Below are 14134 nucleotides of genomic sequence, written 5' to 3'. Positions count from 1 at the left end.
CTCTAATCTGGGAGAAACAGGTTTGATTCCCCACTCCTCCACATGCAGCTGCTGGTGTGACCTTGGGTCAATTTACAAAAAATTGCTGCAACAGTTCAAACATTCACAGATTGAGGACAATAATGTATTGGCATTTCCATGTTGTTTTAATCCAGAATTCCTTTTTTCAACAGGTCAGGACATCAAGTCACTGAAGTGCTTACGAACTTCCTCGAGTTTCAATGTTCGTTTCGAGGCAGTCTTTATCAAAATTCCTATTTTAAAATAAACACAGTGCATATAATATAATGTAGGAAACAGGAACCCCGAAAGGACCAATCTTGTACTGTTACAATAAAAATCATTATGCTTATACATACTGTTTAGTTGTAATTCTTTCACAAAGTAATCCAATATTTACGAAGTTGACACATTCTACAAGTTAGAAAAGGTTACAGTTAGTATAACATTCATATTGCCGAGAGGTCAACATATGAATGTTATACTAACTGTAACCTTTTCTAACTTGTAGCAGTTAAATTTAATCTCTTCTCTTCTCCTCTTTCCTTCCACATGGAGGTTCCCCCCACTGGATGACAAGAAGTGCCCCAAGTTTTTTCTTTCTTTTCAAAAATTTATATTCTGCTTTCCTCCATGATTGGGGACCCAAAGTGGCTTTCCCCATCCTTCTCCCCCTCATCTACTTAATCCTCACAGCAGCCACCTTGTGAAGTCAGGTTAGGCTGGCGCACCGTGACAGACCCATGGTCACCCAGCAAGCTTCAGTGGCCGAGGGGGGCATTTGAAGCCCAACACTCTAACTGCTGTACCACACCAGTTAAGCAGAGCACCCAGTAAACATCATTCCCAGCTCACTTGGCTCTTACTGCTCTCGTCTCGCTCTGGTGAAAATATAAACCCTTTCTCAGAAATCAAAGGGAAACTGAGGTGGCTGTGGGAGAAGGCTTCATGCCTCCATTTATGTCACGTGAAACCACAGAGACTATCTGTGGGTAAGAACACAATTCCATAAAACAGTTTCAGATCCTCATTGGATGTACTTTCACTAACTATAGTTACTGAAGAGGCTCAGGTTTGTTTACACATCTGTATATTTATTCCCCTCTTTTTCCTCACAATGCGAACTCAAAGCAGCTTGCAACACTGTTCGCCCCTCCTCCTTTCATCCTCACAACAACCCTGTGAGGTAGGTTAGGCTCAGAGAGAATGACTGGCCCAAGGTCAACCAGCCAACTTCCATTGCAGAGCGGAGATTCAAACCTGGTCCTCTCAGATCCTATATATTGGAAAGTGGAGTGATTTCAAATGCCGAACGACATTAGCAGGCAAATGACAATAGCAGGTATGATTGGATTAGGTGTGATATGCAGATAATCCAGTCACACCTGCTACCGTCATTTGCCTGCTACGGTGGATTCATGAAATAATGCAAAATATATTAGGTATTGTTATACCATTTACCCCGGAAATAATCCTTTTGAATATATTATTAAACCCAGGGTTTCTATGAAAACTTAATGGAGCTTGAAAATTTTTTGACATCCCCAGACTCAAAATGTCTGAAAAGAATCTATACCTTCATGCTCAATGATACGATGTATGAGGAGACAGTTAAATCTAATATGATATTATGGGCACAAAATATAGGTCATAATATTGATTTAGACCAATGGGATCAGATATGGAAAAAATATTGAAATTACAAATACAAAATATATACAAAACGTTTTACAGGTGGTACATAACACCAGATAGAATAGCGAAATCTAACAATAAATGTTCTAATGTATGCTGGAAATGTCAATGTAAAACAGGATCTTTTTATCATATGTGGTGGCATTGTGAAATAACTAAAAGATATTGGAGGTGGATTCATGAAATAATGCAAAAGATATTCGGTATTGTTATACCATTTACACTGGAAATAATCCTTTTGAATATATCATTAAAGGACTTTGACAAAAAATGATAGATATTTGATTGTATACCCAAACTATCGCACAATTGCACTCATATCACACGCTAGCAAGGTCATGCTCAAGATCCTACAAGCTAGGCTTCAACAGTACGTGGATAGAGAACTACCAGAAGTACAAGCTGGGTTTCGAAGAGGTAGAGGAACTAGAGATCAAATTGCCAACATTCGCTGGATTATGGAGAAAGCAAGAGAGTACCAGAAAAATATCTACTTCTGCTTCATTGACTATGCTAAAGCTTTTGACTGTGTGGATCACAACAAACTATGGCAGGTCCTTAAAGAGATGGGAGTACCAGACCACCTCACATATCTCTTGAGAAACCTGTATAAGGGCCAAGAAGCGACAGTTAGAACCGGATATGGAACAACTGATTGGTTTAGCATAGGAAAAGGAGTACGACAAGGATGTATATTGTCACCTTGCTTATTTAATATATATGCAGAGTACATCATGCGAAATGCTGGCCTGGATGAATCACAAGCGGGAATTAAGATTGCTGGGGAAAAGATCAACAACCTCAGATATGCAGACGATACCACTTTGATGGCAGAAAGTGAAGAGGACCTAAAGAGCCTCTTGCTCAGAGTAAAAGAGGAGAGCGCAAAAGTGGGCTTGAAGCTCAACATCAAAAAAACTAAGATCATGGCATCCGGCCCCATCACTCCTTGGCAAATAGAAGGGGAAGTCGTGGAAGTAGTGACAGACTTCACGTTCCTGGGATCCCAGATCACTGCAGACTGTGACTGCAGCCATGAAATTAAAAGACGCCTGCTCCTTGGGAGGAAAGCAATGGCGAACCTAAACAGCATGATAAAAAGCAGAGACATCACCCTGCCAACAGTCACTGCTCACTTCTTCAGCTTGTTAGGCATACATAGGTAATATTCTCCTTCTGCAAGGAATCATAGAAACATAGACCTGAAAGGGATCTCAGAGGTCATCTAATCCAACCCCCGGCACGATGCAGGAAATTCACAACTCCCTCCCCTTCCCTTCTCCAGTGACCCCTGCTGTACCCCCAAAGGGAGGTAGAAAAACCTCCAGGACCCCTGGGCCGATCTAGCCTGGAGGAAAATTCCTTCCCGTCCCCAAAGTGGCAGTCGCCATTACCCTGGGCATGTAAGAAAGGGTCAAGACAACCAAATACGTTTTCTTTACAGAACGTCAAAGTTACCACTTTACACAGTTTACATCAAGACCTGTTCTGAACCAGGATGCCAAATATCCCTCTTTCCGCTGACCAGGAAACCTGACGTTCCCAAGCAGCACAACATCTACGAAAGACATTCTTCCATCCCAGGGAGGTGATCCGCCCCCCCCTCCAAAGAATCCTTTGAAAAAACCACCCCTTTCAACACTGGATAAAAGATTAATGCTCTCTTGTCACCTGCTAAATCTACTTAGTCCAGCAGTAACAGCAGGGCTGGTATACACGATGAAGAAGCAATTCACTTCGAACGCTTTGAAACGAAACTGCCTTATACCGAGTTAGACTCTTGGTCATTCAGGATCAGGGGCTCTCCAGAGTCTCAGGAAGAGACCCTTTCTCATCGCTGATCACCTGATCCTTTTGCCTGCACAGACTAGAGATACTAGAGATTGAATTTGGGGATCTTCTGCGCTCCAAGCAGCTGTTCTACCAGTGAACCAGCCTCCCCCCCCCCTTTTAAAATGTCCTCCAGCCCAAGTTTAGAAGACGCCGCCTGGAAAAAAACAACCCTGGGATTTAAGGAAACTCGCCGCTCTCTTACCGCCGCCCTCCTTCCTCAGCTGCGCTCAGAGAATGAAAGCGAAAGTCCCATGAACTGGAAGAAGCGAGGGAGCGCGGTCACTTTTTCCTCCCCCTCTTTCCCTGTAGCGGTAGATACTGAAGGTAGAATAGTTTCGCCACGCAGAAGTGAAAGCGATTGACAAATTACCAGATTATCAAGGGATTATCTGACAGCTCGTCGTCACTGCACCGTAGTCCGTAGAAGTTGCAAGTAATCGTATCTGTCCAAAGCAAAGTCCAAAAACAGAAGAGATCTGTTTGTTCGGATGAACCCAAAGAACACAGAATCTTATGTAAGCTTTTGATGTTAAAAAGGAGAGGGGCGTTGAGGAAGTTCCAGGTCCTGATCTTAAAGCACACACAAAACTTGTGTGGGGTGTGCGTGTGTGTAAATGCTACACACACCAGAAGCAAACCATTTCCAATTCCAACCACTCTTCAAAACGGGATTGCTCTTAAAAAGTAAAAGACGACAATGCCTTTCGAAAATAATGGGACTCCTCTTCGGACAGAAAAAGGACTGCCTAATCGACTTGACTGGGATACATTAAAACACTGCAAAGATGCAACTAAAGCAAGGAATGGCTCAAGAAGAATGACGGAATGGACCGCTCACAGCTTTATTTACTCCATTTATACTCCACTTTTCTCCCCAATGTAAAGTGCCTCACAACATTCTCCTATTTGCAATTTTATCCTCACAACAACCCTGTGAGGTAGATTGGGCTGAGATTGTGTGACTGGCTCAAGGTCACCCAGCGGGGCTTCCATGGCCAAGTGGAGATTCAAATCTGGGTCTCCTGGCCTCTGAAAGTGAGGAATGAAAAACTACTCCAGCATTCTATATCTACTTTCTGCATCCATGGCAGGGTTCAGGTGTTCAAAGCACTGCATATAATGAGTGCACTGGGTGGCCACATAGGCTAAAACCCCTCCATCCAAGTGTTGGTCAGACTGAGACCTGTTACCCCTAATTAAACGCTGGGCCCTGTAACTGGTGTGTTGGCTGCCTTCCCCAATTTCTCCTTTGGATCAACTCTTTCCTTTTGGATAGCGAAAACACAATCCTGTGGTACCTGAAAGGCAGGGCTATTTTTGGGCAGGAAGGCACAGGAACGGGCTGGCTCCTGAGTCGGCCACACCCAGCAGGAACTCATTAGCATAACAGGCCACACCCAATAGAGGAAACTCATTAGGATTGGCAACATTAGGCCGGTGTGTGGCCTATCGTGCAAAGGAGTTCCTGCTACAAAAAAAGCCCTGGGTTTTGACAACAAACAAGGTAAACAGAATAAGAAGGGAAAGGTGGGTGTGGCTGGATGACCACACTTCTGGTAACATGGGGTGTGTGGCCTAATGTGCTAATGAGTGGTGCTGTCAGGGGTGTGGCCTAATAGGCTAATGAGTTTTGCTGTTGGGTGTGGCCTAGTATGCTAATGAGTCCCTGCTGGGCTTTTTCTACAAAAAGAGCCCTGCGAAAGGCTTAACATGCTTAGGGAGCAAGCCTAAAGCAGCTCTTCTCCAAAGTAAGCCCCAATTTATTCCATAGCCCTTACTTCCAGGAAAGTTTTTTTCCTCTCTCTCATCTATTTAGACATATTTTATAGCCTGCCCCTGGGACCCAAAAGCGGCTTACAGTACCATTCTCCTCTACTCCATTGGAAACTAACAATAACCCTGTGAGGTAGGCTATGCACAGAGAGACGGACAGAGGGGCCCAAAGTCACCAGTGAGGATTGACACCTGGCTGTTTCTAGCTCAGGTATGAACCCATTGGTTTTCTCTTGCTGAGATCTGACCTGCTTTGCTATTGCCAATGGAAACGAGACATGAGTTCAGGAGTCTATGAGAGGCACAGGAAGCGGGGTCCTTCCGCACCCCCCCAAAAAAAACCCCAGTGCAATCGTTATCTGGGTCATCTCAAACTATTACTAGGGAAGCCACTTTTGTATCTTCTGAAAAGGGCTCTGTTTTTCTCCATTTCCTTCCATTTCTAGCTCAGAACCTGCTGCACCCCACAGTAGCCTCTCTTCCCCACCATCCTCCTCAGTACTATACCCTTCACACGACCTCACTACACGCGTTGACTGAATACTTGCACTGCCCCCCCACCTCCGCCTAATCGCAGGCTGCCGACCCGAAAACACCACCAATGCAAACCTAGCCTCCCTTTTCCCACTTCCTATGTTATGATGCCCTCTTGTGGGTCTTTCTTGTCATTGTATTTTCTATTCCATTATTTGCCATTAAGGCCGCCAGTCATCACGGATGGACTCTGTTCCTTTAAGAGCTGCCTTGCAGACAGAAATGCAGCTGATTTCCCGTCGTTTTTCCTCTATGCCAGGCAAAGCGTCCATGCTAAATTATCAGCACATCAGGCAGCTTTGAAAGTCACCGGAATCCTGATATTTTTCATCACGGACAGGGTGGGAACTGCCTGGAGGAAAGAAATGTCCTGTCTCTTTAACTGAGGCTTTCTGGGTATTATTTCCCTGGTGATGCTATTGTAGCTCCATGCCATGAAAAGCTTCAGCTGCAAATTTTCACACATTAAGCCTCTATTAAAGGGACAGGACATTTTTCTCCAGGCTTGTTGGCAACCCTAATTAAGATCAGAGACATCAGTGATGGTGATATGGAACCTCCATGTTCCAAGGCAGTGTACCTTGGAATGCCAGTTTCGGGGGGGGGGGAGAGAAAAGGAAAGTTTTGGCATCCATTCCCTGCTTGTTAACAGTTATTTGGTTGACCACTAATGCCAGCTTCAGTAGGCCACTGGTCTGATCCAGCAGGGTTTTTCTTATTCATTATGTTAAAGATAATGACAAGCATATAGAAGGTGTGCTAAGTGTGTGTGTGTGAAGTGCCATCAAATCACCTCTAACTTATGGCAACCCTATGAGAAGAGGAACAGAAGAGAAGAGATTGGATTTATATCCTGCCTTTCATTACCCGAAGGAGTTTCAGAGCAGTTTACAATCTCCTTTCCCTTCCCCTCCCCACAACAGACACCCTGTGAGGTAGGTGGGGCTCAGAGAGCTCTTTAACATGTGTACACCTTAATAAATATTTGTACTTTTATATATATGGTTTAGCTTAGCCCTTTTTGGTTCGTAGTCATATCCTGGGTTGAGTCTCCCCCCTTTTTTCCAGTTTTTGTCTGACACAAGGTCACACCAGCAGCTGCATGTGGACGAGTGGGGAATCAAACCCGGTTCTCCTTTTTCCTTTCCCTTCCCCTCCCCACAACAGACACCCTGTGAGGTAGGTGGGGCTGAGAGAGCTCTCTTGAGGACTGCTCCTGAGAGAACAGCGCTGAAAGAACTTGTGACTGACTCAAGGTCACACCAGCAGCTGCATGTGGACGAGTGGGGAATCAAACCCGGTTCTCCCAGATTAGAGTCTGTGCTTTTAACCACTACACCAAACTGGCTCTCAATGAATGAACAAAACGTCTCCCACATGTACAATGTGTACCTTGCATTTTTTATTTCAATATTTTCATTTATTGTTTATACTCCGATGATCTGCACAATGGAGATCCAAAGCAGTTTACAACATCATTCCCCCCTCCTCCATTTTACCCTCACAACAACAACCCTCTGAGGTAGGTCAGTCTGAGAAACAGTGACTGGTGCAAAGTCACCCAGTGAGCTCCCATGGCAGAGTGGGCATTCAAACCTGGATTTCCCAGAACCTAGCCTGCCACTCTAACCACTATACCACACTGGGTCATTTAACGAAGACATAAAGCATGTTGGATGCCTATCTCCTGAATCCAAGCAGTGTCATAAGTGCCCTGAGACCCTGCAGAGTCAGGGATTAGTAGCACGGCAGTCTAGTCATGTGCAGATTTTACACAAAAGCTGGTCCCCCTGAGTTCAATCAGTCCTTTTTAAAAAGAAGTTTGACCAGCATAGGTGGGAAGTAAGGAATGGATTGAAAAAGGCCCCTGAATATCATAGAAAGAGATGCTTTCAACCTTTAGTTAAAAATAAAACTAACACAATAAAACAGTGCTATGATACATATCTTTTAATATGAAATAACAATGCACACTTTTAGGTGTTTGGAGCAGGCAGTGTGGCATACAGAGTCGACAGGAGCATCTAAAGGGGCAGTTTTGAGTCACAAGACAGGTGGAAGGACCCATGTCTTAGGAATTAGGAGAAGCAAGAATCAGACCTCGATTTCTGAAGCGTTCCCCTCTCCAGGCATCACATCACCGTGGCATTCTGAACTACATTTTGTGGAGTGAAGTATAGTCAAAAGAGCCTTTTAGGGAAGGATTTTGCATACACTGAAAGATGCATGAGGGGAGGCTGGGAGAAAAGAGACTGGGGTGTCCACAGAGTGAAGAAAATGGTAGTGTAGAAAGAGCACTTTACTGAGGGAGAGGGTTTTCACAAGGCTGCGGTGGAATTCTTCCCCCACCCCACGCACTTTTTATGATAAAAATACCCTGCATCCGGTAGGTCTCACTCCCAAATATATTTGGACGAGTATTCAAGGGAAAACATTTCCCAGCTTTAGTCATACTAGATGTTCCGAAACACAGAAAGTTGCCTTTTAATCTGTGAAACCATAGGTCTATCAGCAACTCGCAGCAGCTCTCCAGGGTCTCAAAAGGAGGAGAAGAGAAGAGATTGGATTTATACCCCGCCCTTCACCACCCAAAGGTGTCTCAGAGCGGCTTACAAACTCCCCTTCCCCTCCCCACAACAGACACCCTGTGAGGTAGGTGGGGCTGAGAGAGCTCTTGACAGAAACTGCTGTTTTTCAAGAACAGCCCTTATCAGAACTACGGCTTGCCCAAGGTCATCCAGCCAGGTGCAAGTGGAGGAGTGGAGAATCAAACTCGGTTCTCCCAGATTAGAGTCCGTGCACTTCACCGCTACACCAAACTGCCATTTGCAGTGTTTCCTACTCAGTCCTTTCCAGTGGAGATGCTGGGGGCTGAACCTTCTACATACGCAGCAAATACTCTCCCTCTGACCCGCAAGACTGGTCCGTTATAAACCAGGACAACTGCCCATTTCTACTCCATCCTGACCTGCATCTGTTCGAAAGCCTTTGCGGAGGACCCAGATGCGACCTGAGAACGGTATAATGTACAGTGAGGCTCATGAATGTCTAAAACCAGTGTAGGGCTGCCAGGTCCCTCCTGGCCACTGGGGTGGGGAATGGGGTGGGTAGGGTTGCCAGATCCAGGTTGGGAAACTCCTGGAGATTTGGAGATGGAGCCTGGAGAGGACAGGGACCTCAGTGGGGTACAGTGCCACAGAGTCCACCCATTTTCACCAGGGGAACTGATCCAGAGGGATCCCCAGGTCCCACCTGAAGACTGACATTCCTAACCCAATACTGCAGTAATCAACTTAACTCATCTAGGAGTATGGGAGAAAGCAGCCTGCTACTTCTGCCAGTCATAAAAAACAATTTGATGCAAGCTGAAATCCATCACTCCAGTCCTGAAGGAGAGACCAGGAAATGTCAACAGCCTTCTAAACAGGTAACTGTGCCAGTGAGGTGAGTGGTGAATGATTATTTAATTTATTTATATCCTTTTAAGAGCTCAAGGTTCAAGACCCGAGTGTGCCGCATAATGGAGTGAGCTCCCGTTTCTAGTTCCAGCTCCTGCCAACCTAGCAGTTCGAAAGCAAGAAATTGCAAGTAGATAAATAGGTACCACTTCGGTGGGAAGGTAACAGCGTTCCGTGCACCTTGGTGTTAGTCATGCCGGCCACATGACCACGGAAACGTCTTCGCTGGCTCTTCGACTTTGAAACGGAGATGAGCACCGCAACCCTAGAGTCGGACTCGACTGGCTTTCGAGCAAGGGAACCTTTACCTTTACCTAAGAGCTCAAGGTAGTATCTGCAGGCTGTTATCCTCCCCTTGAGCCTCACAAAAGGCATGTCTCTCTTTAACCCCCCTCTGTTGATGTTTTCCCCAAGACTTTAAGCATGGCCCCTTTGACTTCTTTGTTCCTCAGACTGTATATCATCGGGTTGAGCATTGGTGTGACCACAGCATAAAGCACCGAGACCTTCTTGTCATGTTCCGGCGAGTGGCTGGAGCGGGGCCGCATGTACATGAAGCTGATAGTGCCGTAATAGAGGGAGACCACGGCCAGGTGTGAGCCACAGGTAGAGAACGCTCTGCGGCGGCTGGTGGCCGACCTTGTGTGGAGCACAGAGGCCAGGATGCGGAGGTAGGAAGCTAGGATGAGGGCAAAAGGGATCATGAGGATGATCACTCCAGCTGCGTAGATGACGGCCTCGGTGGATTCTGTGTCGGCACAGGCGAGCTGGAGCACAGCTGGAGCCTCGCAGAAGAAATGGTTTATCTGGTTAGGCCCACAGTAGGGCAAGAAGAAGGTGACCGTTGTCAGTACCACGGCGTTCAGGAAACCACTGACCCAACATGTGCCCGCCAGGCGAGAGCAGAGACCTGGCTCCATGGTTGCTGCGTAGTGCAGAGGGTGACACACCGCCACATAGCGGTCATAGGCCATCACCGCTAGCAGGAAGCACTCTGCCACGCCCATGGAGACATTAACGTAAAGCTGTCCCACGCAACCCGCAAAGGAGATGGTGCCATGATCCGAAAGCAGGTTGGTCAGCATCTGGGGCAGGCTGCTGGTGGTGTAGCAGATGTCGATGAGAGACAGGTGGGACACAAAGAAGTACATAGGGGTGTGGAGGCGGGAGTCCTCCTGGATCAGCACCAAAATGGTCAGGTTCCCACAGAGGGTGAGCATGTAGGCTGCTAGGCAGAGAGCAAAAAGCAGGCGCTTCGTCTGAGGATGGTCGGTGAGTCCCAGCAAAATGAACTCTGTCACTGCGGTGTCATTTCTCGCAGCCATCTCACCTGTCTGATGCCATCTGGAGCAAAATACAACCCAAAGCTTTGGGGGCAGATCTGTTTTAGGTATATCTCTCCCCAAAGCATGTGGCAAAATGAAGATACAAACCCAAAATGTTACGCTGTAATTGTAAGAGCTTGATCTAATTAGTATTTTCTTCTTAAAGACTAACAAAATATGTGGCAGGGTATGAGGTTTCATGAGTCACTGCTCTCTTCTTCAGATACAGCTAGAAGGGGAGTCCATCTGTCCTATTTATTGGAAAGCGGAGTGACTTCAGATGCTGAATGACATTAACTGTGTATGTACACAGGCCTGTAGCTATGGTGGGGTTTTGGGGGGCTCAGCCCCCTTTCTTAAAGGCTTAGCCCCACAAGAAATTCTCCTGTAAATGCTTTTTTCCAATCATTTAAAACATTTTTAAACGTGTGTGCTCCTTTAAGCACAGTGGGGTGCTGTAGTTGACCAATTCCTGCATTGAGCAAGGGAATTGGAGTAGGTGACCTCTAGGATCCCTTCTAACTCTGTGGCAAGAAACTGGTCTCCTTTAAGAGAGTTTTTCTGCCTGTTAGCTTTCTTGACTGTAGAAGTCATCACCCCCACCTGCCAGCTTGTTATCAGACCTGTTGCTTAAATCTGTCCTATTTTTTGGAAAGTGGAGTGACTTCAGCTGCTGAATGACATTAGGTGTGTATGTACAGCCAGGCCTGTAGCTATGGTGGGGCTTTCTGCTCCCTTTCTTAAGGGCATAGCCCCACAAGAATTTCTCCTGTAAATGCTTTTTTTCAATCATTTAAAACATTTTTAAACGTGTGTGCTCCTTTAAGCACAGTGGGGTGCTGTAGTTAACTAGTTCCTGCATTGAGCAAGGGGATTGGAGTAGGTGACCTCTAGGATCCCTTCTAACTCTGTGGCAAGAAACTGGTCTCCTTTAAGAGAGTTTTTCTGCCTGTTAGCTTTCTTGACTGTAGAAGTCATCACCCCCACCTGCCAGCTTGTTATCAGACCTGTTGCTTAAGCTGGCAGAAGTGATTAACTTGCAGCAGTTAAGAACTGTCACCTAAAGTGGTTGACAGCTCACAATTTAGAGATCTATCCTGGTAACAGCTTTCTATAGGCTAAATATTTAAGAACACCGATGTAGAATAGACAGCATGAGAAGACTCAGAGAGAGAAGAAACTTCCTTGAAGCTCTCTTTAACTTCTACCCTGCTGCTGTGCTTCCAGAGACTCTGCTCATCAGGAATGTCAGTTGAGGTGCCAGAGCTACATGCCTGATAGGAAAAGTAGTGAGTAGAATAGCCAGCTAGGTTTTTTGTTTTGGTTTGCATTCCTTACTGAACTGTAAACATTCTTTTTCCTAATTATGTGTTGTTTGTCCTTCGTTTTTGTAAATAAAGTTTTATGCATTTTTATACAAATTGGAGTGAGTTTACTGGCCAAACCCATACAAATATTTCTAGTGCCATCTAACAGAAAATGTATTCTTTCACACACACACACACACACCCTCCAGCCTGCTATTGTCATACTCTGGGGCTACGATCTGCAGAAGCCTCTATGCTTTGATTTTAAAAGCCTTGATTCAACAGTAGCTGAATCACAGTCCTCAGAATTCTGGCTTTTCTTTCTGCACTGAGAACTTCAGCCCCACCGGAAAAAAATTGCCCCACAAACCACAAAATCCTGGCTATGGACCTGTGTACAGCTAATGTCATTCAGCATTACTCTTTCCACTTTCCAGCATTACTCACTCCACTTTCCAAATTTTAGGACAGATGGACTCCCATTCTAGCTGTGTCCGAAAAAGTGAGCAGTGACTCAGGAAAGCTTGTACCCTGCCACATATTTTGTTAGACTTTAAGATGCTACTGGACTCTTACTCTTTTCTACTCCTATAGACAGACTAATGCAACTACCCATCTTGATCTAGTATTTTCATGTATCTGATTTTCATGCCACCTTTCTTGCAAGAAGCACAGGTTGGTCCCCCAGACTCATATGTTCTCCTTACTACAACCTTGCAAAATAGATTAGGTTGAAAGACAGTGGCTGGCTCAAGATCACCAAGTGAGCTTCACTGTTAAGCGGGTACTTGAACTCAGGTTTTCCTAGTTCTGTTTTAACATTAACAATACACCACACAAATTCAGTCTCAGTAACTTTCTTTTAATGTTGGCTTCAAATGATGTCTCGTAATCTGATAGACTTTTTAGTCTGGTGAGGTTTTGTTTTGAATGTCAATTAATTCTTTTTTTGTGCTAACTCACTGGAGTAGGAGACACTTCAGAAGGATATTTCCACATTCTGTGGAATGCCCCAAACGTTTGTGATTCAATGCAGCCCCTGTGTCAGCCATTTTGTGAATGCTTCAGTTACTCAAGGAAGCCATTTTGTGGTGGTGGTGCCCACTACTCATTCTCAAAATTCATAAAGTGCCCACAGGCTCAGTGAGGCAGCTGATTTACACTTACCTCCTTTTAAACTCTGGAAGGAAAACATTACAGGAGTCTGAAGTTCCAAGGTAACCAAAATGTTCTCTAAAAATCTCTCAGAATGATGACACATGTCCTCACCAGTTCTAGACAAATGTTTGAGCTAGGGTTTGCCAACTATGAGTTGGGAAATTCCTAGAGGTATGGGGCTGCATCCCAGACAGGGTGGGGTTTGGGAAGAGGAGGGACCTCAGAAGGGCATAATGCCATACTGTCCACCCTTCAAGCAGCCATTTTCTCCAGGGGACCTGATTTCTGTAGTCAGGAGATGAGCTGTAATTCTGAGAGATATCCAGGCTCCACCTAAAGGTTGGCAACCCTAGCTTGGGCTTTGAGGGATTGGGTGCTACAGACGGTACAACTTGTCTATTTATAATAAGAACAGGAGTTTAGTTAAAATATGTGGAGGTTTGCCTTTCTCCTAAGGCAGGTAACAAAATAAACCCAATCGGACCCTCCATAAAAATCAAAGTACGAACAGTGCCGTTAAGCTATCCATAAACCCAGTACAAAATCTAATAAGGGGCCAGGCTCCAGGCCCTAAAAAAAAAATCCCACTAGTCCTGAGTTCCAGAAATTCTCCAGTATTAGAGGACTTCAAAGCCCTCTTAAGGAGTGTGGTCTTACAGCCCTTGTGAAATTCCAACGGAGTCAAGGACTTCCTAAGTTCCTTCCACTCTGAGCTTCACAGTCATGGCCGCTAGTCTAAATCTTCATCAAATGACTCTGCCTACAGGAATTGTTGGGCTTCAAATATGGTTTCAGGGGGAGTGGGGGAAACTAGTCCATGCCTAAATGTCAACCCCTTCCATGTCCACCGTGGAAAGTAGGATTTATCTCCATGCACTCGGATAATTGCACCAGTGAAATTGTCTGAAGCCTTAGAGATCTGCTTAGATCTGTTTACTTTGGCGTCTGGGTTCCCCCCAGGGTCATTAATATTCCCATATCAGACTGTAAAATCAAAACTCTGGCTACCTTTCAAATGAGTGGGAAGATCACAGAGGAGAGCAGAGTACCA

The 14134-nt window shown here is 45.4% G+C and overlaps 1 protein-coding gene and 1 pseudogene across 1 annotated transcript in view; both read right to left on the bottom strand.

Annotated features, from left to right (window-relative positions):
• The window catches only part of LOC107115518, an 11667-nt pseudogene extending 7796 nt beyond the window's left edge, over window positions 1–3871 (bottom strand).
• Window positions 1–10618, bottom strand: part of LOC107115517 (olfactory receptor-like protein OLF3) — an 11597-nt gene extending 979 nt beyond the window's left edge. Inside the window, exons 1-4 of the mRNA XM_015417240.1 lie at window positions 9682–10618; window positions 8793–8845; window positions 6827–6848; window positions 360–374 (exon numbers count right to left, since the gene is read on the bottom strand). Coding sequence (XP_015272726.1) covers window positions 360–374; window positions 6827–6848; window positions 8793–8845; window positions 9682–10618 — 1027 coding nt within the window. The remainder of the gene's footprint in view (window positions 1–359; window positions 375–6826; window positions 6849–8792; window positions 8846–9681) is intronic.
• Window positions 10619–14134: the final 3516 nt, after the last annotated feature.

The sequence above is a fragment of the Gekko japonicus genome, unplaced genomic scaffold (genome assembly GCF_001447785.1).
Source record: "Gekko japonicus isolate JY-2015 unplaced genomic scaffold, Gekko_japonicus_V1.1 scaffold1621, whole genome shotgun sequence".
Classification (NCBI taxonomy): domain Eukaryota; kingdom Metazoa; phylum Chordata; class Lepidosauria; order Squamata; family Gekkonidae; genus Gekko; species Gekko japonicus.
The sequence above is the reverse complement of the archived record's forward strand: the minus strand, read 5'-3'. Positions and strand labels throughout refer to the sequence as shown.